Source organism: Haliotis rubra, unplaced genomic scaffold (genome assembly GCF_003918875.1).
Source record: "Haliotis rubra isolate DU_JTF1 unplaced genomic scaffold, ASM391887v1 Scf442, whole genome shotgun sequence".
NCBI classification, from domain to species: domain Eukaryota; kingdom Metazoa; phylum Mollusca; class Gastropoda; order Lepetellida; family Haliotidae; genus Haliotis; species Haliotis rubra.
In genome coordinates, this window is record NW_025767127.1 from 744816 (window position 1) to 771950 (window position 27135).

General features: G+C 44.9%; 1 protein-coding gene across 2 annotated transcripts in view; it reads left to right on the forward strand.

Annotated features, from left to right (window-relative positions):
* The first annotated feature begins 4752 nt into the window (after window positions 1–4752).
* LOC124289479 (Bardet-Biedl syndrome 7 protein homolog) overlaps window positions 4753–27135 on the forward strand; it is a 41768-nt gene continuing 19385 nt past the window's right edge. Inside the window, exons 1-11 of one of the 2 annotated variants that reach the window (XM_046726105.1) lie at window positions 4753–4881; window positions 5415–5474; window positions 6635–6697; window positions 7325–7500; window positions 10995–11181; window positions 12893–12965; window positions 13527–13593; window positions 15546–15595; window positions 16654–16784; window positions 17550–17634; window positions 18192–18291. In XM_046726105.1, the coding sequence (XP_046582061.1) occupies window positions 4843–4881; window positions 5415–5474; window positions 6635–6697; window positions 7325–7500; window positions 10995–11181; window positions 12893–12965; window positions 13527–13593; window positions 15546–15595; window positions 16654–16784; window positions 17550–17634; window positions 18192–18291 (1031 nt within the window). In that variant the 5' untranslated portion in view covers window positions 4753–4842. Of the gene's footprint in view, window positions 4882–5414; window positions 5475–6634; window positions 6698–7324; window positions 7501–10994; window positions 11182–12892; window positions 12966–13526; window positions 13594–15545; window positions 15596–16653; window positions 16785–17549; window positions 17635–18191; window positions 18292–20805; window positions 20906–27135 lie in introns of both variants that reach the window. The other variant, XM_046726104.1, reaches the window with a different exon arrangement.

Genomic DNA, 27135 nt, shown 5'->3' on the forward strand with positions numbered 1-27135 from the left:
AGGCCAGCTGAGGATGTGTGTCGACTTCAGACAGCTGAATCGGAAGACCATCAAGGACTTGACGATTTGATTATTTTTTCAAGAACATTTGAAGAACATCTAGAGAGATTGGAACGTGTCCTACAGAGACTGAGGGAATGTGGTTAGAAGCTAGCCCCGAAGAAATGCCAATTCTTCAAGAGACGTGTGAAATATGTGGGCTACATAGTTTCTGAAGATGGAGTTGAGGCAGATCCAGAGAAGATCAATAAGATTCAGGATTGGCCTACACCTTGCACACCAGAGGACGTCAGAAAATTCCTTGGATTCGCTGGCTACTATAGGAAGTTTGTAAAGACTTTTTCTAAAATAGCCAGGCCTCTATCAGAACTGATGCCTAGGATTCCTCGAAAGAAATCCCACCTTCCCAAGAGAGAGCAAGTTCAGTGGCAGTGGGGACAAGCTCAAGAGAGTGCTTTCCAGGAGCTCAAGAAATGTCTATCAACACCTCCAGTTCTTGGTTATGTGGATTATTCTCTCCCCTTTGAGCTACACACAGATGCCAGCTGTCATGGTCTTGGAGCAGTCTTATATCAGCAACAGGATGGGCACCCACCAGTAATTGCATATGCTAGCAGGACACTTACCAAGTCGGGCGCCACTGTTCTGCTCTATAAGCAGGAGTTTCTTTGCTTGAAATGGTCCATTTGTGAGAAATTCCATGACTACCTTTATGGACAGACATTCACTGTACTGACAGATAACAATCCGGCTCACTTACATCCTTACAAGTGCCAAACTCGGCCACAGGACATAGATGGCTAGCTGCCCTTGCATCATACAACCGACATCAAGTACAGAGCAGGGAAAGCCAATATGGATGCTGATGTACTGTCTAGGCTTCGAGTCCAATGAAACAAAGACCACATGGAATTAATCTCTGAAGACTCTGTACAGGCTGTTTGTGGCACAGTTTTACCTACCAACCTTTTGGAAAGTGTTTGTTTATCAGCGGACGTTTTGCCTGATGAAGAACTAAACATCACTGATGAAACCTGTTCCATCAATGCTACAGACTAGCGGAGAGCTCAAGCAAGAGATCCATCTCTGGATATCATTATGCTACATCTTAGGAATCGGACAAGACCATGTTACACAGACTACACTGGAAACAAAGAAATGATTACTCTGCTGAAGAGCTTTGACTACTTCAAACTGAAGAGAGGTGTGCTCTATTGAGTAACCCAATACAACGGTGAGGTACAAGAACAGCTAGTGCTACCAACAAGATGCCGCAGAGGAGTGCTGCGTTGTCTCCATGACAACGTTGGTCATCCTGGCCGAGATAGGACATCGTCACTGGTGAAAGCAAGATTCTTCTGGCCAGGGATGACAAAGGATATAGAGATGCATGTACAGAATTGTGAACGGTGCACTAGACACAAGACTACCCCAGGAAGAGCCCCATTAGTGAACATACAGACATCACACCCTCTGGAACTAGTTTGTATGGACTTTTTAACACTGGAACCATCCAAGGGCGGACAACAACATATTCTTGTAGTGACTGATCATTTCACCAGATATGCACAGGCGTATCCAACCAGAAATATGACTGCCAAGACCACTGCTGATGTTTTCTTTCACAACTTTGTGGTACATTATGGATTACCTGTGTGTATTCATTCGGATCAAGGTGCCAACTTTGAAGGAGCTCTTATGAAAGAACTGTGCAGGTTGACCAACATACAGAAGTCTCGCACAACACCCTATCATGCCATGGGCAATGGCATGTGCCAACGGTTTAACCGGACACTTCTTGACATGCTTGGAACACTTGACCCAGAGAACAAGAAGGATTGGAAGAGCCACGTTGGACCTTTGGTACATGCATATAACAGCACAAGGCACGAATCTACAAATTATTCACCATTCTACCTCATGTTTGGGAGAGCTCCAAGATTGCCAGTAGATTTGGCATTTGGTCTAGACATTGAGCCAGAAAAGTCGAGATCAATGACTAAGTACATCAAGAACCTCAAGGACAATCTAACACAGGCTTATGAACTCGCATCTGCTAATGCCAAAAAGTCACAGTCAAGGAACAAGTCAAACTATGACTACAGAGCGAGAGCCACCAAACTGGAAATTGGAGACAGGGTACTAGTGAAAAAGGTGGCATTTGCTGAGAAACATAAACTATCAGACAAGTGGGAAGAGGATGTCTATATTGTACTGAAACAGCCAAACCCAAGCATTCCAGTTTATGTTGTACAGAAAGAGCGTGGAGATAGAAGAACTCATACACTCCTTAGGAAACTGCTTTTGCCCATCAGTTCCTTACCATTGGAGACACCAATTCCAAAGCTGAGAAACTCAGACAGGACACTGCTTGGACCATCAACCAAGGACAACAGGAATCCTTTGTCTGAAGACGATCAGGACCAGGAAGAAGAAACAGACAATATCACTATTGTTGTTTCTCATGACCCATCAGACCCGTCAGTGTCAGCTGATAATCCAGATGACAGGCCGACTGAGGGAGAGGCACAAGACAGTGCTGTTTCGGGTGGGGTCAAGGCAGGAGAAGAAGACGTGGTCGATGTTGCTGAGGATGCTCACAGCTCTGACGCTCATGGAACAGAGCAGGATGCAGCAGAATCTTCACAGAATGAACCACCCACTCCTGAAGATAGTCCTGGTGACACACAGACCCAGCCTAATGTAGTAGTCCCACCTATACCAGCACCAAGGAGATCTACCAGAGAGAGAACAAGACCAGCATGGCAGCTCAGAGGAGATTATGTAATGTCTGCAACATCTCCATCATCATCATCACCGTCATCAGACTGGCTTGGTGGCAGAGAGTACCTTAGCTCCTAATGGCTAAGGGTGTATTTCTTGGGTAGATCAGAGAAAGCACTGGATGCTCTAATCAACTTGGTTGCTGGTAAGCAAGAAATAGCGAGGGCGATCATTAAAGGCGAGGAAGTGTGGCAGTCACATATATTTGTGTTACTGTAAAATAAACCATACACTGTACACCACTGTAATTAGTATTAGTATTAATAGTGACATTAGTATTTGTGTTAGAATTAGTACTAGTTATTAGTATATAGTGAATATAGTATTGGTATTAGCATTAGTATTAGTTATTAGTTTTAGTTATTAGTTAGTAGCTATTGATATTAGTTAGCATTACGGGTGTGAAGGATTTTAATTAAGAGGTGATGCTACACCTTAAATAGTTTAACTTGGATATGCTTGGGTCAGTCACTTACCTATCACTTCCTTTTGTTTAAACCAGGGCAAATGTTCTGGTTGAGTGGCTGACCCTATTGTTCTTAGCTTGCATGCTTTTTAACCCTCACTTGCACCTTAGTCACTGGACAGAGAAGTCACCAACAGACTGCAGCAAGTGTACTAATTTCAGTTACTTCACTACTGTCAAGGTATTTTTGGTGCCACTGTAGCCGTGTTGTCACCTTTATCAAGATGCACACTTAAAGCTGCTACAATTATATTAAAGTTGGTTTTGATTAGGTATGACATAAGGCAGAACATACCTGCTTAGTAAACTTACTCAATGACATATACTTAGGTGAGTAAAATGACTGAAATACCCACATATTTGAAAGCAGTGGGTAACGGAAAATGAAATACCCACTCAACATTCATAATACCCACTCCAAAAAAATACAGTGGGTACAGTACCCATATGAGCTAAATCTTATCTGGAGCTCTGAGATATACTGACAAGTAACACCAAATTTCATTTCTCTCACTAAAATATTTTTTGAGAATATTTGTCTCCACTGAGAAGCAGATGGCAGATAGAAAACAGGACAGAAGGACTGATGGATGGAAGGTCAGACGGACAATCTCTGTTCCTATATCTACCCACCCCACTTTGTGACACCAGTTAATAACGATATTTATATTGGGAGGGAGAGTTAGTCCAACACATCTGGAAAATTTGAGCTGCTCCTTGGACAACATGCAGAGATTTTATGACACTTCAAACAATAATAGAAACGAATGAGAAGTTTTGCATGGACTATGACATACAGTTCTTATTTCTCCCAAATGAAAACAAATAAAGCTATGAACATTATAACATATAAAACAAACACAAGCTTTGTAGGATACCTGCATAATTTTGCTTATGTCAACTTATGTCTGGCGGCGATGGTTTGAGGCCCCCATCTGTAATTAGAAACTAAATGGCACCGGTGTTCCCTAATGCATGACTCACGATATCTTCCTTTCTCATTGCATTGCCACGCCAATGTCGTATGTGAACAGATATTGATGTGAATCCAATAAAGGTGATTCCCATGTTCAGCGCGTCCCTGTGTTTTTTACAGTGAAGATGTCACTTTACTTAATAATGATTAGGCAACTATGCAAACATTTTTGTACATATAGGCTACAGTTCTTTTCTTATAAAAATATGTCGAACAGGGTCCTTCTTTCATGATAGACAGATAACACCACTCTCCGAACTTACGACAGTTAAATCTTCGTATTTCGCGCTGCAAGTACAAACACACCCATTTTTCTGTCCTCTTACAGCAGCTCCAAGGGATGACGGCACTTCTGCTCATAGTGTACGGAGTAATGGAGGCTATGCTCACCTTCTAAAATTGTACATATTATCAAAAGTAATTATCATGAGTGTGGAAATGTAGTATTTAAATTTTTTTTCTTATATATAGATTAAAAACAGTATGTCTAATTAAAACGGATAATTTCTTCAGTGCGGAGCTTGTACACATATTCGGTCGGGAAGATCAACAAATTGAGACAAGTGTTCATTTTTTGACGTTAATTCAAGCCTGTCGCAAAAAGAAGACATTCAAAATGATGGAATTAAATCTTACGCGAGTAGACTATCAGCAGGTAACGACATGTGAAAATATTAACCCATTTTTATTAACGTGAAATGATTTAACTGAATATCCCGGTAAGTGTTCTGTTTTCGATCACGAACGTTGGCCTATGGTGCAGGCCAACAATAAGTATTTTACTTCAAGTTTGGATTTTCCATTATTGTCAGTAACTGGGTTTGCAAAAGATAACTGGAAACAAACATTATAACTATGTGTGAGTCGTCATTTACTGCATTTAAATCTTAGATTATTAGTGATGAGAACATGAATGTGTTCAGTGTCATAGACTCATAGAGTCATACTAAACATGGTAAAGTTTGTGTGCAGTCTTTCTAAAATCGTACGTGTATTGATTATTTACAAGACATTTTTCTCTTCCAGTGATATATGTTCCAAAAGATATGTTGACAAAATGCAAATCTGATCTAACACCTTCAATGAAATCCTTATGTCTCAAATCTTGTCAAATTGTACTCATTAAGCAATACTGTCTTCATTATCGTGGGTATCATAGTATATATTCTGAAATTATGCATATTTCAGGTGGGAATCACTTCTCCCAAGACAATGAGGCTGCTCCCAATGTCAGGAAAAACACAGAAGGTATGACAAGCTTATATTGTACGGGATGACCACTGTGAGACCTAGGTTAGACTAGGTGTTCTGCAACCTGTGCTTGTTGTGAGATGCAACTGACAGTATGAGACGGTCAGGCTCACTGACTTGGTTGATACATGTCATGTCCCAATTGCTCAGATTGGTGCTTATGATGTTAATCACTGGATTGCCTTGTCCAGACCTGATTATTTACAGACTGCTGTCATGTAGTTGAAAAACTGCTTTAAGCAAAAACTGAACATACTAAATATACTGAAAGGCAAAAGATACGTCTGGACCAGCGTCCAGATATCCAATGGCTTGTTGCTGTTGATCTCTGGTTAACCTAGCCATAGCTGCTGTGTTCAGAAAACAAGTGAACGATTACCATTCAAACCGGCAATTTATGTCTGAATGCATGCATGATGTGCATGCATCTCGATTTCAATGATGTGTTTGTGCGAACTCTTCCCTTTCCACAAACAAAAACATTTCTAATCTCAAACAATACTTTATTGGGCAATACAGGCTATACGACCACGATTCATGTTTTCCTCAAACTTGACTTCCGTTATGTATAAAAAAAAAAGTTCGGATACTCCATTGATACTTAAATGTCATTTCCAATATCATGATGTTTCTTTTGCCTCTCAGTATATATAGGAGTAGACGTGACCTGTTTCATAACAACTTGTGGGGCTGTGGGGTAGCCTAGTGGTTAAAGCGTTGGCTCGTCACGCCGAAGACCTGGGTTCGAATACCCACATGGGTACATTGTGTGAAGCCCATTTGTGGTTTCCCCCGCCGTGATGTAGCTGGAATTTTGCTAAAAGCAGCGTAAAACCAAACTCAGTCAGTCAGTCATAACAACTTGTTGTGTACAGTTGTCTCCCTTAGTCTGCTCAGGCTCCACTAGTTGTGGGTTCCAACTTGCCTCTTTATTTCTGTGATCAGGAACTTTTGTAAGTTTTGTTGTTTTTTCATCCCAAGAAATTTTGACATGAAGTACTCAAAGCAATGTAAGCACTAAAACTATCATAAGTCATCGCAGTGATAATTTGTTGGAAGTATCACAGGTAGAATCATCTTAGCGCTAAGATTGCTTTAGGAAACAAGGCCTGATGTCACTGTCTGATGTTATGTTGTGTGCCGTGTTCTGTGTGTAGATTGCTGTGGCAGACCAACAAGGTGTCCTTCAGTGTTTCGGCATGAAGAAGGGAGAAATTCAGGTAAGTAATGATAGACAGTGAATTAGACAAACTTAGATTCTGCTTGTTATCTATATATCATGATTTAAGATCTTACTTATTTGGTACCTATTTTGTCGGACAAAGAGAAGACCTTGACATTAAATCTAATCAGAGAGAGAGAGAGATCAGTCATAACTCTATGTTAAAGTATATGAGATACTATGGTTGTCATAACTCAATGCTATGGTTGTCATATCAAAGTATGAGATATGAGAGTCGTATTGCTATGGTTGTCATAACTCTATGTTAAAAGTATATGAGATATGAGTCATTAAATATTGCTATGGTTGTCATAACTCTATGTTAAAGTATATGAGATATGAGAGTCGTATTGCAACGGTTGTCATAACTCTATGTTAAAGTATATGAGATATGAGAGTCATATTGCTACGGTTGTCATAACTCTATGTTAAAGTATATGAGATATGAGAGTCGTATTGCTATGGTTGTCATAACTCTATGTTAAAGTATATGAGATATGAGAGTCGTATTGCTACGGTTGCTTTGTGAAACGTATCCCACAGCAACATTAAAACAAACTGTTCCCTCATGTACCAGGGAGTCATGACGACAGTGTTTCTGAAGAATAATGTTTCTTTGTTTCAGCTAGTATTTGCAACTCCTCCTGGTCCGAAGATCATCCGCCTCGAAGTTGCAGGACCAGTGGGTGGTTTGAAGGAGAGGATATTTGTGGCATCAGGACCTGAGGTCAGAGGTTTTACAAAGAAGGGGAAGAATTTCCTGGCCTTTGACACGAACATGTCGGAACCAATACAGTCCATGTAAGATGTTCTGTTGTATTGGTCAGTATCTCTAATCTTGGCAAATATATGTTAAGCGGCGTCTCAATGTTTATCCTTTTATGCAGACAGTACACTGTTTCACATCTGTAAACAATTTCTGTCAGTAATTTTTAAGTCATATCTTTAAAGTGCAGGTTTGCTCAGTAATATTTTGTTAGAAGGTGGCATCATTAACATCACTGAATTATAGATGTTTTTCAAAACCTATTCATAGTGAAAAAGAGGAGGTGTGATCAACCTTACATAGTGGATCGAGCATCAGAGGTCCCAAGTCTTGTGGGTGTAGTGGACTGACCGTAGTTTTGTTATCCCCAGCCTTTGTGGTCTATTGGACAGAGCATCAGAGGTCCCAAGTCTTGTGGGTGTAGTGGACTGACCGTAGTTTTGTTATCCCCAGCCTTTGTGGTCTATTGGACAGAGCATCAGAGGTCCCAAGTCTTGTGGGGGTAGTGGACTGACAGTAGTTTGTTATCCCCAGCCTTTGTGGTCTATTGGACAGAGCATCAGAGGTCCCAAGTCTTGTGGGTGTAGTGGACTGACCGTAGTTTTGTTATCCACAGCCTTGTGGTCTATTGGTCAGAGCATCAGAGGTCCCAAGTCTTGTGGGTGGAGTGGACTGACAGTAGTTTTGTTATCCCCAGCCTTGTGGTCTATTGGACAGAGCATCAGAGGTCCCAAGTCTTGTTGGGGTAGTGGACTGACCGTAGTTTTGTTATCCCCAGTCTTTGTGGTCTATTGGTCAGAGTATCAGAGGTCCCAAGTCTTGTGGGTGTAGTGGACTGACCGTAGTTTTGTTATCCCCAGTCTTTGTGGTCTATTGGTCAGAGCATCAGAGGTCCCAAGTCTTGTGGGTGTAGTGGACTGACCGTGGTTTTGTTATCCCTAGCCTTTGTGGTCTATAGGACAGAGCATCAGAGGTCCCAAGTCTAGTGGGTGTAGTGGACTGACCATAGTTTTGTTATCCCCAGTCTTTGTGGTCTATTGGTCAGAGCATCAGAGGTCCCAAGTCTTGTGGGTGTAGTGGACTGACCGTAGTTTTGTTATCCCCAGTCTTTGTGGTCTATTGGTCAGAGCATCAGAGGTCCCAAGTCTTGTGGGTGTAGTGGACTGACCGTAGTTTTGTTATCCCCAGTCTTTGTGGTCTATTGGTCAGAGCATCAGAGGTCCCAAGTCTTGTGGGTGTAGTGGACTGACCGTAGTTTTGTTATCCCCAGCCTTTGTGGTCTATGGGTCAGAGCATCAGAGGTCCCAAGTCTTGTGGGTATAGTGGACTGACCGTAGTTTTGTTATCCCCAGTCTTTGTGGTCTATTGGTCAGAGCATCAGAGGTCCCAAGTCTTGTGGGGGTAGTGGACTGACCGTGGTTTTGTTATCCCCAGCCTTTGTGGTCTATTGGACAGAGCATCAGAGGTCCCAAGTCTTGTGGGTGTAGTGGACTGACCATAGTTTTGTTATCCCCATCCTTTGTGGTCTACTGGACAGAGCATCAGAGGTCCCAAGTCTTGTGGGTGTAGTGGACTGACTGTAGTTTTGTTATCCCCTGCCTTTGTGGTCTATTGGTCAGAGCATCAGAGGTCCTAAGTCTTGTGGGTGTAGTGGACTGACCGTAGTTTTGTTATCCCCAGTCTTTGTGGTCCATTGGACAGAGCATCAGAGGTCCCAGGCCTTTGGGTGTAGTGGACTGACCGTAGTTTTGTTATCCCCAGCCTTTGTGGTCTATAGGACAGAGCATCAGAAGTCCCAAGTCTTGTGGGTGTAGTGGACTGACCGTAGGTTAGTTATCCCCAGTCTTTGTGGTCTATAGGACAGAGCATCAGAAGTCCCAAGTCTTGTGGGTGTAGTGGACTGACCGTAGTTTTGTTATCCCCAGCCTTTGTGGTCTATAGGACAGAGCATCAGAAGTCCCAAGTCTTGTGGGGGTAGTGGACTGACCGTAGTTTTGTTATCCCCAGCCTTTGTGGTCCATTGGACAGAGCATCAGAGGTCCCAAGTCTTGTGGGTGTAGTGGACTGACCGTGAGGTTAGTTATCCCAGCCTTTGTGGTCTATTGGACAGAGCATCAGAGGTCCCAAGTCTTGTGGGTGTAGTGGACTGACCGTAGGTTAGTTATCCCCAGCCTTTGTGGTCTATAGGACAGAGCATCAGAAGTCCCAAGTCTTGTGGGTGTAGTGGACTGACCGTAGTTTTGTTATCCCCAGCCTTTGTGGTCTATAGGACAGAGCATCAGAAGTCCCAAGTCTTGTGGGGGTAGTGGACTGACCGTAGTTTTGTTATCCCCAGCCTTTGTGGTCCATTGGACAGAGCATCAGAGGTCCCAAGTCTTGTGGGTGTAGTGGACTGACCGTAGTTTTGTTATCCCCAGCCTTTGTGGTCTATAGGACAGAGCATCAGAGGTCCCAAGTCTTGTGGGTGTAGTGGACTGACCATAGTTTTGTTATCCCCAGCCTTTGTGGTCTATTGGACAGAGCATCAGTGGTTTGGCCCTCTGGCCCCAAGTCTTATGTGTGTACTGGATAGACTTTAGTTGGTTTGATCCCCAGCCTCCATAGTCAAGTAAATAGAGCGTGCACATCACTTTATAAGTGGAATAATTTCCATCCAAGCGTTAAATCCCTTTCACTTCACCACCTCATGGAAGATCCCCTCTTGCCTGACATTTTGGACTGTTGAATTATTATCCAGTGACTCCCTCAGCTGTTAATTTTAACACCATAATTATTACTGTATTTCCTCTAATAAGCACTGGGGCAACTTCCAGTCCCAGCTTATTATTGAGCTTACTGAGTGTACCGTAATTAATTGTTAGTAAGACTTACGTCAAAGATAGGGACCATTCCTTTTAAGTCTATTTTTTCAAGGAAGAATACATTTATAAAAACATACTGTTGTTCTTGCTGCTTAAGTCTGTATGTATATTTCTCTAAGACAAATTATCAGACTGACTGACCAGGAATTGCCACCCGGACATATAATTTGCCACCCAAAACATAAAAACAAACAATTCACTACTACATTGAATTTAATGCTGAACCAAAATATGAAACCTGTAGATTTGTACTGTTGTTTTTGCCAAGTCTGTATGCTCACATTATCAGACTGACTGACTGAGTTTGGTTTTACGCTGCTTTTAGCAATATTCCAGCAACATCACGGCGGGGGACACCAGAAATGGGCTTCACACATTGTGCCCATGTGGGGATTCGAACCCGGGTCTTCGGCGTGACGAGCCAACGCTTTAACCATTAGGCTACCCCACCGCCCCCACATTATCAAAACATTCATCTCAACATATGTATGTTTAAGACAGTAGCACACAAGCTCAAATGAATATTTCTCTGTGTCTCTTCAAAAGGCTTTTAATAGCAAAAAATTGTTTACAGCAAATTGTATTGTAAGATTATTTTTCTTAGTCAAGATTTCTGCAATGAACGAGCTGCAACAACCTTGATAACAAGATGACTTGCTGTGTTGTAGGTATGTTGAAGGTTCTGATCTGTTCACGTGCGGGAACTTCATCTACAACCACTACCGTGACTGCAAGGACATCAACCACTACCTGTGTGGAGATAAGATCAACGACGTCATCACACTTCCCATGGACAAGATACCTGATGTGATTCCAATCCTCGCCTGCCAGGACCGTGTGCTTCGATCACTTCAGGTAGAGGAACGAGCAGCATGTTAAACATATGTTCATTGCACAGGTCACAGATCAGGTTAGCCATGTTTGTCACAGGGAGTAGTTGAGTTGGTCACCATGTTCGCCAGCTTGAGAGTTTCAGTGTTTCGGTCCATGCAGCATATGTGGTGTCTTCTTGAACAATCGACAGTTTGGAATATGCCTTTGTTCATCCACAAGTGAAGGTGTACCCTGTACACTGAGGACGTAGTGTTACTGTAACATTCCAGCGCCTCTAACGGAGCTTGGGTTGTATTCCCTCTGTCACCTAGTCTGTTTTGTTTTTTTAACGCTGCACTGAGCAGTAAGTGAGTAAGTTTAGTTTTACACCACACTCAGCAATATTCCAGCAATATGACGGCAGACTTTAAATAAGTCTGGACCAGATGCTCCAGTGATTGACATCATTGCATCGATCTACACAATTGAGATATGGTAACATGTGTCAACCAAGTCAGGGAGCCTGACCACCCGATTCCGTTAGTTGCCTTTTACGACAAGCATGGGTTGCTGAAGACCAATTCTAAACAGGATCTTCACTGGCCCTTATTTTGCTTATAACCGAGAACGAAGGTGATTAAAGGTCACATGCAACGTAAAACACAACTTTGCAGATTCTGATACCTTTCGGTATGGACTTACCGAAACAAATCGTCAAAAATGCAAATTCAACTTATAAAGTTGAAAAATAACGCGATGAAAAAACCCGCACGAAATCGGAGTTCAAACGTTTCACTAATTTTCCCCCGACTTTTCTGGGGAAAACGGGTTTCAACAGCTGGGCTGCGCTCATAGCACGTGCGCAGTGAAATAGGTTCACGCAGCTTGGAAGCGGGTTGTCCCGTGAATACTCGGTGAAGGCTTTGGTGTGAGCTATTTTTCTAATGTTTTGTTGATATCTCACAGAAGCAAGCTTTTTATATGTTATGACAGTAAATTAACTGTTTATATAATTTCACCACACGTTCTTCTTACCGAGTCACTTTCTCAGTTCGATACTTAAAAGCAATGTCATTATTTAGCGTTGACAGAATTTCTAACTGTGATATAGATATGTCGTTGTCACAGACAAAACTCAATGTCTTGTTTTATTGACACCTGTGTGTCTGCCTGCCTGTCTGCTAATGACAATATTCAATACACAACTGCGATCACTGACCACATGCAATTTGAACTTAACACCAATCAGGCTATACACCATAAACAAAATGCATTGATTTATGGCCCGAGTTCGGTCTCTGTCACATTATGTAATTACACAGACAGGCAGGTGTGATAGTTGAACACATGACATGTTATGATGTCTATTGATTGCAAAATGTTATACACAAAAAAATGAGCATGTATTTACAAAACACAACATCTCTACATATACACACACAATAAGCCGTGAGGGCATATGCAAATGAACCAGCCGTTACACTTGAGTGCACACCCACCCGCTCTGACTGGGTTCGGTATCCCGGCTGCTTCGTTTCTTGGGAAGTAAACCCAAGTACACAATATTGCACTTTTGATTTGCGATTGTACGCTTATAATTTTGTTTATATGTTTTTTCATAACCAGCAATGTATATTATATGTCAAGAATAAGTGATAATTGTGTTTTAATTATGTTTGATTTTTTGGTTGCATGTGACCTTCAATGAATTACGTGTCATTCTGTGTACTAATGTAAGGATGTTTATGTGCAGCATTCAGAGTTGCTGTACGAGGTGGAGGTGCCGGGTCCGCCGGTCGTGCTGGAGCTGTACGGGAACGATGCAGGTGAGTGGAGTCTAGCAGTGGCCACACCCATGGTCACTTACTACAGGGACAGACCATTGTCATTATCAAACATAGAACTGGGGAGAAAACAGGGCTAACAGCAATGTATGGTTAAAGAGGCTGAGGTCTGTGAAGTTAGCCATTTGGACAGTGTGATTCAGTTTCTATAAACCCAATTGTTTGTGTCTAAACTCAAAAATCTGTTGTCTGTCAATCTTGTAGTCAGTGGTTTCACAGCTTTCAGAGTAACGGTGCTTCAGCTTCACTCATGGCACCGGTTATGCAATTTAGATTGAGTCTGCAAGTTGATGGTTCATAATCTTGCTGTAATTGTCTTGTTAAAATCTGATGCTTCTGTAAGAGTCTGCTGGCTGTTGATGTGTCCTAGTACATCCACAGTAGAGTTCATCAGTGATGCTTTGAGTCACAGGTTTGTCATTCTGCAGCTGTGCTATTGCTGTGTCATTAGACTCACTAACTCTTATCACTGTTTGGACATGCAATAACTTCTAAGACTTCATCATCTCGGTTTGTTTACCTGCTTTTAATGTTTTTTTACAGGTGATGATGGCAACGAGATTCTGTTTGGTACGTCAGATGGTAGAGTGGGGCTCGTACAGTTCGGCACGTGAGTTGTCTTTTTACTTTCCTCTATTTCATCTTGTATGCGAGATGGGAGAAAACCTAGTGTGTTGTAACCTAAGTGTGCTGTAACCTAAGTGTGCTGTAACCTAAGTGTATTGTAACCTAAGTGTGTTGTAACCTAAGTGTATTGTAACCTAAGTGTGTTGTAACCTAAGTGTGCTGTAACCTAAGTGTATTGTAACCTAAGTGTGTTGTAACCTAAGTGTGCTGTAACCTGTGTTGTAAACTAAGAGTGTTATAACATAAGTGTGTTGTAACCTAGTGTGTTCTAACCTAAGTGTGTTATAACATAAGAGTGTTGTAACCTAGTGTGCTGTAACATAAATCTCTAACCTAAGTATGCTGTAACCTAGTGTGCTGTAGCCTAAGTGTGCTGTAGTGTAACATAAGAGTGTTTTAACCTAAGTGTGCTGTAACTTAGGTGTTGTGACCTAGTGTGCTGTAACCGAAGCGTTGTAACCTAAGTGTGCTGTAACATAATTTCTGTAACCTATGTGTGCTGTAACTTAAGTGATGTAACCTAAGTGTGCTGTAACTTAAGTGATGTAACCTAAGTGTGCAGTTACTGATGAGTGCTGTAACTTAAGTGTGCTGTAACATAAGTTTGCTGTAACATAAGTGTGCTGTAATTCAAGAGTGTTGTAACCTAGTGTGCTGTAACATAAGTGCTGTAGGCTAGTGTGCTGTAACTGATGAGTGCTGTAACCTGTGTGTGCTGTAACTTAAGTGCTGTAATCTAAGTGTCCTGTAACATAAGTGTGCTGTAGGGGCGGTGGGGTAGTCTAGTGGTTAAAGCGTTGGCTCGTCACGCCGAAGACCCGGGTTCGAATCCCCACATGGGTACAATGAGTGAAGCCCATTTCTGGTGTCCCCCGCCGTGATATTGCTGGAATATTGCTAAAAGCGGCGTAAAACCAAACTCAGTCAGTCAGTCAGTGTGCTGTAATTCAAGAGTGTTGTAACCTAAGTGTGTTGTAACCTAAGTGTGCTGTAACCTAAGTGTGTTGTAACCTAAGTGTGTGTTGTAACCTAAGTGTGTTGTAACCTAAGTGTGTTGTAACCTAAGTGTGCTGTAACCTAAGTGTGTTGTAACCTAAGTGTGTTGTAACCTAAGTGTGCTGTAACCTAAGTGTGCTGTAACCTAAGTGTGTTGTAACCTAAGTGTGCTGTAACCTAAGTGTGTTGTAACCTAAGTGTGTTGTAAGTGTGTTGTAACCTAAGTGTGTTGTAACCTAGGTGTGTGTAACCTGTTGTAACCTAAAGTGTGTTGTAACCTAAGTGTGCTGTAACCTAAGTGTGCTGTAACCTAAGTGTGTTGTAACCTAAGAGTGTTGTAACCTAAGTGTGTTGTAACCTAAGTGTGTTGTAACCTAAGTGTGCTGTAACCTAAAGTGTGTTGTAACCTAAAGCGTGTTGTAACCTGTGCTGTAACCTAAGTGTTGTAACCTAAGTGTGTTGTAACCTAAGTGTGTTGTAACCTAAGTGTGCTGTAACCTAAGTGTGCTGTAACCTAAGTGTGCTGTAACCTAAGTGTGTTGTAACCTAAGTGTGCTGTAACCTAAGTGTGTTGTAACCTAAGTGTGCTGTAACCTAAGTGTGTTGTAACCTAAGTGTGTTGTAACCTAAGTGTGTTGTAACCTAAGAGTGTTGTAACCTAAGTGTGCTGTAACCTAAGTGTGCTGTAACCTAAGTGTGTTGTAACCAAGTGTGCTGTAACCAAAGTGTGCTGTAACCTAGTTTGTTGTAACCTAAGTGTGCCGTAACTGAAGTGTACTGTAACCAAAGTGTGCTGTAACATTGTCTATTGTAACCTTAATGTCTTGTACAGCATACTGAGTGTGTTGTAATCCAAGTATGCTGTAATCTGAGAGTGTTGTTGTAATGTATGCGTGTTGTGGTAGTCCAAGCATATCCTAATAGTGTCCCCTGTTACAGACTGGCCCCTACTCACAGATGGGAGCTGCCCAATGAGAAGAAGAATGGAGGTAGGTCATCACATATCATAATTTCAAATATCCGCCCAGATTTGTCATTATTTGTTATGTACAACATTTTGAAAACTATTATTAACATTGTACACGTGCATTTCAAGGTTTGCAAATACAAACAAAGGTGAAAATATACTACAAGGAAAACTAAGTTATTTCAGTGTAGTATAGAAACTTTATGAAAAAGACTTTGTCAAAAACTGTCAATTTTGGGGAGGTTATTATTCCCTTTTACAAATATTTGTCTGATTTCACTTCAAGGAATTATTTTTGTAGCAGTGCCCTGATAATATAACTACTTTTACTGTTGTGTTACGTATACTTTGTGTCAACACAATGTTGATGTTGTGTCCTGGACGTGTTATGTATATCTGGTTGTATATACAGGTGTGTTTAGTCTGGCCAACTATGACATCACCGCCGATGGTGTGCTGGACGTGTTATGTATATCTGGTTGTATATACAGGTGTGTTTAGTCTGGCCAACTACAACATCACCACCGATGGTGTGCTGGACGTGTTACACGTGACTGTTTATGTATACAGGTGTGTTGAGTCTGGCCAACTATGACATCACCGCTGATGGTGTGCTGGACGTGTTACACGTGACTGTTTGTGTATACAGGTGTGTTGAGTCTGGCCAACTATGACATCACCGCCGATGGTGTGCTGGACGTGTTATGCATGTCTGGTTGTATATACAGGTGTGTTGAGTCTGGCCAACTACGACATCACCGCCGATGGTGTGCTGGACGTGTTACGTGACTGTTTATGTATACAGGTGTGTTGAGTCTGGCCAACTATGACATCACCGCCGATGGTGTGCTGGACGTACTGTTTTACGTGACTGTTTATGTATACAGGTGTGTTGAGTCTGGCCAACTATGACATCACCGTTACATGTGATGGTGTGCTGGACGTTGAGTCTGGCCAACTATGACATCACGTGACTGTTTGTATATACAGGTGTTTTTATATACAGGTGAGTCTGGCCAACTACGACATCACCGCCAATGGTGTGCTGGACGTGTTACATGTGACTGTTTATGTATACAGGTGTGTTGAGTCTGGCCAACTACGACATCACCGCCGATGGTGTGCTGGACCTCCTGGTGGGGAGGGACGATGGTCTGGTGGAGGTGTACAGCTTTGACGAGGCTGAGGAACCTATCTGGAGATACAGCCATGTAAGACATGTTCATAATCTTGTAGCTGTCAGTCACATTCATTATCTGATCACTGTTTTCCTCTTGTTGCTGGGAGTCATCATCTGTCCAGAATCTTGTAGCTGTCTGTCATGTTCATCACTGTTACACAGTCCACCATCTCAGTGGTCTAGAGGGGCGGTAGAGTAGCCTAGTGGTTAAAGCATTTGCTTGTCACGGCTGAAGACCCATGTTCAATTCCCCACATGGGTACAATGTGTGAAGCCCATTTCCGGTGTCCTCCGCCGTGATATTGCTGGAATATTGCTAAAAGCAGTGTAAAACCCAACTCACTCACTCACTCACTCCAACCCTCACTCACTAACTCACTCCAACCCTCTCTCACTCACTCACTCACTCACTCCAACCCTCACTCACTCACTTAATGGTCAAGAGGGTAGAGTGTCTGCCAGAAGATGACGAGATCAATTCGATTCCTGGCCATGTCCTACAGATAGACTTTCCATTAAGTGGATAAAACAGGGACTAGTCACTGTGATTAAACTCATCTCTCACAGTCAAAGAATCAACTGCTGCATTCACTTTGATTCTCCTTGAAAGTTCAGCTACTTGGAGAACTGGCTAAGTACTATTAACCAGAAGACTGATTTCAACAACATATTTAAATATGTCATTTTAGAGAAATGTTTTACACTCAAATAATGTCTTGTATGTTCTCCTGAATATATAATATATCAGTATTAACAAATTCTACCCGATCCTGTAGTATGTGTTGGACTATTTCAGACGTGCAGTGAGAGCGTCACGTCGGTACAAGGCGGTGTGGTCACAACTCCAGGTTATGATGAGATCGTCTGCTCCACTTATGCTGGCAAGTACCTTACTGGCGCTATATACAAAACAAACACAGGATGTTTAGGTTGACGATATTTTGCATTTAATATTTGAGTTTTGTTACTTCAAAAGTCTATCCAACCTTTACCCTTTATTCCCAAATGACTTTCATTTTGTTGACTTTAGAGGCTTTTTTAAGTTTTTTGTAATGAAATATTGCTGTGAGACAAACATCTGAAACTTCCTTCCTGGATATACGTCTTTAGTCTGGTCTGGTTATGAAGTCTGTGGTGTGAGTGAGTGAGTTTAGTTTTACGCCACACTCAGCAATATTCCAGCTATATGGCAGGGGTCTGTAAATAATCGAGCATGAGCATCGATCTACTCATTTGGGAACCATGACATGTGTCAACCAAGTCAGCAAGCCTGACCACCCGATCCCGTTTGTCTCCTCTTACGACAAGCATGGGTTACTGAAGATCAGTTCTAACCCGGATCTTCACAGGTCTTTTGTCACTGTGTATGTAGTAGGCAGGATAAGCTATCTTTCTATTCCATTCATAAACGCAAGAGAAACCGTTACCATGGTTACAGGCTGGCTGTTTTCCCTCACATCGGCACCATTTCACAAAGAAACGGGAAAAGATACGATGACATTTACTTCAGAAGGAAAGGAAAAAATTGTGTCTCTGAGGTAACCTTGTTATAACCTTGGACCCATGGATGTTCGTTGCTTATGTATCTGTCCTAACTGCATGCTTTAGTTACAGAAATTACAGTAAATGTTGAGGCATGATTTCTGTCACCATGGTAACTGCATGTTTTTAGAAATATGGACAGATGTTCAGCTTGCTTTTTGATAGCATCTAAATATATGTATGTCAGATGTAAGATGTGGTTCGCAAATGCTTTATGAAAATGTTTTGTCGTTTTTCAATTTTCATCCACATTTTAATATTGTTTGATTTATTTTTTTTTCTCTAACTTTCATCTTTGGAAAGATGGCTGATGTACATGGAGATTAACATGAGATATTTAGTGGTCATGTGTCCCAGTGAGGGGTAAAGATGACATACCGGTACATGGATAAGGTTATAATCACGTCATGTATTAGAGAGGCAACCAACCTCTTTTTTGTGACAGGGACTGTTCAGTGGCCTTGTGGTTAAATGTTTGCCCGTCATGCTGAAGACCTGGTCTCCATTCTCCTTACAATGCTCATATCCAGTGTTTTCAGTCATTATATTTCTGGAATACACCTAAAAGCTGTGTAAATTTGTGTGGCATTATGTGCGCTAACTATGTACATTTACCATAGAGACATGACAAACCAAGGGCTTTACATTATGTTGACTATTGGGGGTCTATTTTGTCATAATGAGTTGTATGTTAATGAGCTAGGTGTCTAGGGTTCACTTTGCTCAGGGCCGCCTCCGTGGTGTAGTGGTTAGAGCGTCCGCCTGGAGAGCGGAAGGTCGCGGGTTCGATCCCCGACCGCGCCATGCCAAAAGACGTTAAAATGTGGTACTTGTTGGTCCCTGCCTGGCGCTCGGCATTAATGGGTACAACAAGGACTGGTCGGCTCGGAGTCAGTATAATGTGTCTGAGTGGGGTATTCATGCTTCACTGCGGCATAGTATCTCAGTGGGCTAGCACTTTAAAACCAGCTTCAGTCTGGGCTAGTACAAGCAGCTGCACATACACATACACACGCATGCACGTCGTCATATGAGCGAAATATTCTCAAACACGACGTTAAACCCAATTTCACCTCACCTCACCTCACTTTGCTCAGAACTGAACTCGAAGGTAAGTTTGTCAAGGGTCTTTGAAGAGCAGTGTACCTACAGTATTTGTTGTGAAGGATTTTACCAACATAAGTATTGTGTTTCCTTGATGAAGATAAATTCTATTCACTCTTGGCCCCATTGTGTAGCACAGCTCATCAACTTCATGACTGTCAGTCAGTTGGGACTGTGGATTGAATGGCTAAAATAGATGATAATGACAAACAGGGAATAGTCATGTCTGGCTTCTGAAAATGACTGGATGTGTTTTTGTGAGATGTCCCAGTAGGCGTTTACCACTCTGCTATCTGTCATTGACTAATGTCTAATGCGTGTTTCTAAATCACATATAACAGAATCAGTTCCATATTGTCACTCATGTTTGAGTGCACATGTAAAATATTATGGATATCATTTTAAAACTACAAATTACCGCGGGTACTAGCTTTACTTATTTACTATGTTGTGCACAGCGTATTCTGATATACACTTTGCCAAGTAGTAGGGCTGGCTGTCGATATGGATCACAGATATCAATAACCGTTGACTACATATTGATTGATTATCAATAAATATCGGAGAAGTAACTTTGAGCAAAAATGCAAAAAGATTAGAAGGAAATCATCATCACATCACTGGTGAGTGGTGACATATTTTTGGCCAGGATTATTAACATAGCATTGTCCTAATTTAGAAGCAGTCGATAAATGAAGGCTTCTGTAATGTCTGAGTGAATTAAAACTCTATTTTATCACAATAGTTTAAGTATGATATTACAGATGACACAATTTTCATATTGATAAGGGGCGGTGGGGTAGCCTAGTGGTTAAAGCGTTCACATGTCACACAGAAGACCCAGGTTCGATTCCCCACATGGGTAAATTGTGTGAAGCCCATTTCTGATGTCCTCCACCGTGATATTGTTGGAATAATGCTAAAAGTGGTGTAAACACTAAACTCACACACTCACCCATATTGATAATCATTAATACAATGTAATTTTCCCATCAACGATATTACCGAATAGCAATCTTTTTAGCCAGCCCTACCGACAGGTTCTGAACCCATGTCTAACATTCATTATCAGGTGTGTAACTTGTAACTACCCTGCCCTAATTTACAAGGTACACGGGCTACCTGTAGGAATGTCAGATTGTCAGATTGAAAATTATCTTGTTATTTGTTGCACATAATGTTTCATTGTTTTTGTTCAGATTATTTTAATTTCACTATCATTCATCATTTGAAGAAGAGAATATTTTTATCAGACATTTATATGAACAAGAATTTGTTGAGGTAACAGCATTGCTACACTTTGTCTGACAGTCTTAACACGCATGGGAATGGTGCTTGTTAGTCCAGTGCGCTAATTTGTATAAACCCGTGGCAGTTATAACGCCAGCATATTGCATATTGTGCAGGTTGGGTGTTCGGTTTGACCTCTGAACCCCTGCTCAGAGAGATGGGTGCCCGAGAGGTGGTCATCGGGGAGGCAGCAGCCACCAAACTCTCCCACCTCAAGTATGTCCGCTCCTTGAGCACAGAGTGCAGATAGAGTAGTCTCCCCTGACTAACTTCATCCACCCCTGTGTGAAGCTTTTCTTCTTCTAACCTTGCTTACTGATCTCTCTGCTTTTTGCAGCCTTTCTGTCATGGTTCCATCTACTGTTGTTAATATCTAACTGCCACAGTAACTGCCATTGTCGGGCAGAAATCACTTGTGTGTCTCTAACAATAGATTTTACATGTGTTTAATTGCACCTCTATATAATCTGTTGCATGTTTTGGGAGTTTGTGTTTCAGGTGTTGTTTTGATATATTCTCATATCTCTTTGGTTAACTATTGTAATGACATGAAGACAGATCTATATCATCCTCTGACACCCTGTCCACCACTACTATAGTGTTTATATAGTGATGTTTCCACTTTGTTTTCCGTTGCTTGAAGTTGGCACCAGAGGTAGACACACTCACACTTTCACACACATTTTTCTTGTTAATCTTTGTTTATTTATAGCTCATCATCATCATCATCATCCATTTAGGATTATATCATTTGCCATAACTAGTCCGTCCAGCCATCCTTGTTCTGTATGTTTTAACTGCTTGTCAAGCTGGACCTGCAACTACTGGAGGATGTCAGAATCACAACAGCATTATTTTTACATGGATTATATATTTTTTAGACACAACCTAATTCTTTTTCAGAGAGATCGTCCTTGGGGTACATATTATGCATTTTCCGGCTGTAAAATGTCCTGTGACAGTTGTATCAATGTTTTTTGAATAAAAAGATTGTACAATAAATAAACTCTTTTACTTATTATACGGACCCTACCTCACGGAGTTACCTCCCTTAGCGCATGCGCACCAACTGGGTAGGCTCCTAGACCCGTATCATCATTCCTTCTGCTGTCACGGCCCTGAACAGACGTTCGTTGTGATTACCTTTCATGAGCCGACGGCGCTTGTATTTTAAGATGTCTGAGACACCACCTGTATGTTTGGTTTTATTTGTCTAAAACAATAACAGTAAAGCCTTTACAGTGGTTGTTTCATAATTGTGACTTTGTATAAGTACTATCAAAATACATAAACTTTCTCCCGTGGTTTACGCAAGTTTGCTCTGCCATGGCGGGAAGTTTAGCGCGGCCGCTGGTCGCATATTGGCGTTTTAAAACCAACTATTACTTTCCGTGGTAACCTTCACGTATTTTTCAATGTTTTCTACGTGTTTCTCTGCTTCTGGCCACAAGTTAACTAACATGTTTACGTGTTTGTTTCAGGCTTTACCTGTTGTTCGGTCTGTGGGGAAGTATTCCCCGGCTGACAGTCACTCCCAATGCGCGGGCCTGTCTGGAGAAGACGGGCCATGTGGCTGATACATGTTCAATTTGTCTGGCCTTTTCCCCGGCACAGAAGAGGCGGGCGGCCGACACCCTGTTTTACCGCTTGAGATGCGAGGAGGCGGAGGGGACCTGACGCAGGTTCCCCGCCAAAATCTAAACGGGCGCCCAAAAAGGAAAAATCCCGTGGCCCTTCCCCTCTCCTACCACTTCGAAAGTGGTTTTGACATGTCTCTAATGGAGTCGATGTTTCAGAAGCAGATGGACTCAATGAAGTCCTTCGCTCGAGTCGGTTGGAGGTCTCCGCCAGGAGTTCCTCGCCCACTCGACGGGGCGGAGAGTCCGGGTGGGATCGCCGCCTCGGCTAGATCCCTCAGCCTTGAGGCGCTCTGTCGCATCCGCTGCCTCTGGCTTCGGGTCCGACGCCGGGCTGCTCCCGAGAGGGAGGTGCTCCCAGTCCCCCTCTCGAGCTTGGCGCTTTGGGCCGCTGAGTATTCCTGGTATTCCCGGGTCCTGCGCACACCCCCGCCCCATGAGAGCCGGAGGCACCAGTTCTGCCTGGCCTGCCTCCAGCGCCTCGGGACCGGGTCCACGCGACGCCGGGCTGGCGCTGACGGGAGCAGTCGGTCTGTTCCTCCCTTCCTGTGGTGCCCAGCGCCAGGCAGTCCACCGGTCGGGTTAGGGTCCTCTTACGGAGGAGACCCAGCCTCTGACTCGGCTCGGACGCCGAGGCAATGGAGCTCGGGAGGTCGAGGAGCATGACGGCAGCTTCCGCTTTTGCTTTTCGCCTTGCGGGAGGTCCGCAGAGAATTGCCGAGGGCCTACCCCAGGCAGCGGTGCCTGCTGGTTGCGTGGACTCGACTGAGTTCCGCTTTGCCTGGTGAGGCGCTTGCCCCTAGGCAACCCTCACAGACGCAGCTCCGTGATTCTGCCATCGCTGGTCGCGCGACGGGTCGATCCCCTCTTGTCTGGTACCCGAGTCAGGTTTGACTTACCTGAACTCGCGGCGCGGCGCTACCAGCTTGGGGAGGATTCCCTGTTCGTCGTGACCGATCGCGTGGACGAAAGTGTGTTTTCACTTCCCGCCTCTGGGGAGGCTCGGCTTCCTCCGAGCAGCTCCGCTGCTCGGCAAGGGGCTCACTCCACCTTTTGCCCTCGCTGGCGCTTCTCTGCGCACGCCGCATCGACCTACGAGGAGGTTCTACCGAACGCTGGCGCAGCAGGTGCGGTGGTGGTCCATGAGGCCTACCTCTCCTCGATACAGAGGTCGGCCCTGGAGGCGGAGGGCATGCTGGCGACACGTGTCGCCGCGATGTCGTGGCTAATTCGGCCAGCTGTCGGAAGTTCAGGCTCACCTCGCTGGCGACTCTTTGGCGGTCTGCTGCGCCGACGGTGATGTGCGAGTCATGGGGATGCGCAGGCTGTGGCTGTCGACGCCTAGGTACTCGGCAGCAACACAGCAGACCTTGCTGGCTCTCCCCTTTCCGCCTGGGGAGACCCTCTTCCCCGGGCACAGCAGGTCATACGGGAGGCTGCCGCTGCAGCTACCTCCTTCAAGGATTCTAAGGCCTTGTTGGAGCACCCGGGGTGTCGCCACCGCCGGCCCCCGCCACCTTCCTCCTCCGCCGGGTGCAGCCTACACCCGAAGTCCGCCGGCTGGCTTCGCCGCTTGGTAGGGTAGGCGGAGGAGTAGGTCCGCCAAGGGTAGGGGCAAGGAGCAGTCCTCGACTAGCTCCCAGCCTTTTCGCTGGCGCGCGGGAGGTCTGCCCCACCTCCCGCTAACCCAACAGGCTGCCGCCAAGCCGCGGTGTCACACCCAGTCAGCTCCGCTATTAGGGTCCACGCGACGCTTCCTACCCCATATCCCAGTGGGAGGCCGCCTCTCTATTCCTGCCGGAATGGGAGAAGGCTACCAACAACGCTTTGGGTGCTGGCCACGGTCAGCATAGGCCATCTCCCACTGTGGAAGCGAGGTCCGCCCGACTTCACCGGCATACGACGCGACTCGTGCCGCCATGCCAAGCCAGGGCGCGACATATGCGCGACGAAGTTCAGGCTCTGCTGGACAAGTCCGCAATCGAAAGCGCATTCCACCGAGAGGAACAGGCGGATTTTACTCCACGCATTTCCTCGCCCCCAAGAAAGACGGCGGTTCCGCCCCGATTCTCAACCTCAAGGGGTTGAATCGCGATGCTCGAAGTACCATCCTTCAAGATGGAGACACTGCGCCGGTGATCTCATCTGTTCAGCCCGGCGATTGGCTCACGCCAATCGACCTAAAGGATGCGTGATTCAGATATTCCATACATCCCTCGCTCAAGCAGTACCTCCGGTTCTCTTTACGACGGGATGTATTACTAATTCAGGGTGCTCCCCTTCGCATATCGACCGCCCCAAGGGTGTTCACCAAGCTCATGTTAGTCCCAGCTACCCTAGCTCGCCGCAAGGAAGGCGTTGTTACCCTTACCTAGACGACTGGTTGCTCGGAGCACTAACACAGCCAGCGAAGTCAAGATGCTACTCACACAGTGATAGACATTCTAACTCGACTGGGGTGGATCATCAACCTCAAGAAATCCGACCTGGTACCCACCCAGGACTTGGTTTTTCTTGGAGCGATTCCAAACGTAACAAGGATCTCGCTTCCTTGTCGCCCGACCGGGTCACCAGAGTTCGAGATGGTATCTTCATTCCTCTCCCAGCCCCAGGCACCAGCACGGACTTGGCTCCGCCTACTGGGCCATATGGCGCGACGATCTCTGTAGTGTGGCGGCGCTGGGTTGAGGATGCGCCCCATACAGCAAGCTTTGGCTGGGCTGTGGACTCACACGGAGGATCTGGAGCGCAGTCTCACAGTCCCCGAAAGTGGTTGACACCTCACCTTCAGTGGTGGACAAATGTCGGAATCTCACCAGGGGTTCCCTTGGAAATCCCGACGCCAGCTCTCACAGTTCAGACAGATGCGCCCCTCACGGGCTGGGGCGCTCTGGCAGTCTGTCGGCTTCCGACTCTGGTCCCGCGGGCTCACCTTCACATCAACGTTGGAGCTGAGAGCCAGCGGTTGGTATTCGAGCGCCAGAGAGCATGTCCGTGGCCAGGTAGTCCGCCTTCAGTTAGACAACCAGACGCCATGTCGCATACATCCTGAAGCAGGGAGGCACGGTGTCCCCAGCGCCCCCCGGAAGCGTGGGACTTTCTCCTCTGGAGCCACACCAGTACGATTGTCAGGTACTCCCTGTTTATCTCCCCGGGCTGGAGAACGCGGCGAGCAGATGCGCCTCGCCGGATCCTGGCCCCGCGACGAAAGTGGATGCTCGACAGGCAGATATTCACAGTAATCTCCCAGTTGTACGGGTCGCTCGAGGTGGATCTGTTTTGCGCCCCGGGCGGACGATCAGACACCCGTGTTCTGCTCTCGATACCGACCAGAGGGCGCTGGCTGCCGACGCCTTTCCTGCTGGATTGACGGGCAAAGTGCTCTATGCTCCCGCCGCTACCACTCATTCCCCGCGGTCCTTTCACAGCTGTCCACCCAGCCAGCTCGGCTACTTGTGCTACTGGCACCGCTTTGGCCGCCACAGAGCTGGTTTCCGTAATTCTCAGGTTTCTGGCTCAGCCTCCTGTTCTATTACCTTTGGCGTATCGACATTCTCACTCAGAACGGAGCTTCCCACCCAAATCCACGGATTCAGTGGGTGGCTTGGCCTCTGTCAGGTCTAACCTCGAGGCACGCCGGAATTCCTGCAGCAGTTGCAGACACAATTCTGGCTTCGGAGGCGGATTCGACAAACGCTCAGTATGAGGATAGTGGTCCCGCTTATGCGCTGGTGTTCAGATAGGGCATTGCAGATCCCTTTTCTGGGCGGATTTAGTCCGAAAGTATTGGAGTTTTTGCAAGCTCGCTTGGAAGAAGGCCTGGCGGCTTCGACCATTCGTGGCTACTCCACCGCTTATTTCCACTTTTCACACCCCTGTCGATGGTGCTCTTCTGGGGCAGCACCCTCTCAGACAGCGCTTAGCTGGCGCTGAACGGATTCGACCTGCTCTCAGGCTTAACCAGTCCACCTTTGGGATTTGTCGATCGCGCTTCTCGATTGGCTGTCCGTCCCACTTTCTCACACCTATCGGCTATTTCCATTCAGTTGTTGACCTGGAAAGCTGTGTTTCTGGTGGCGGTAACATCTGGTCGAAGAGTCGGGCGATATACATGCTATGTCGTCCCCGAATTCGGGCGCTGACTGTGTTTCACACGGATCGCGGTCAGCATTCGGCCCCAGATACTTTGCACCGAATCGAAGGTCGATCACGCTTTCCATGTGACAGCTCCTATCGAACTTCCTACTCTTTACCCAGCCTTCCACATCGGGACCACTCCTACGCAGCACTCACCCGCTGGATGTCCGTGAAGACGCCAAAGTCTATATCAAACTTAACGCAGGGGATCCGCACGGGTACCCAGCTGTTCTGTTGTTACGGGTATGGAAGGTTGGTCTGCCAGCCGCAGCAAGCAAACTTTGTCTCGCTGGCTTGTTTCGCGGTATTTGTGCCGCTTTATCAGGCTAAGGGCAAGCCTCCCCTGAGGGGTTGAAGGCTCACTCGGTCAGGGCAGTAGCCGCGATCAAAGCTTTTGCAGCCGCACTCCCCATTGAAGAGATCTGCTCTGCCGCTATTTGGAGCCGCCAAGCACTTTTATACGCCATTATCAGCTCGATACACATTCACGCAATCGGCGCAGCTTTGGTCGCATCGTTTTCCAGTGGACAGTGTCCTGCCACCCTGACCAAGTGAGTCTTGGTTTATTGGTTTGTGTTGACGCCCTGTACAATGATTCCATTATTGACATGTCTGCTACGAAAGCACTCAGAGAACCTGTACCCCTTCGATTCTCTAAGGAGTTACGATATC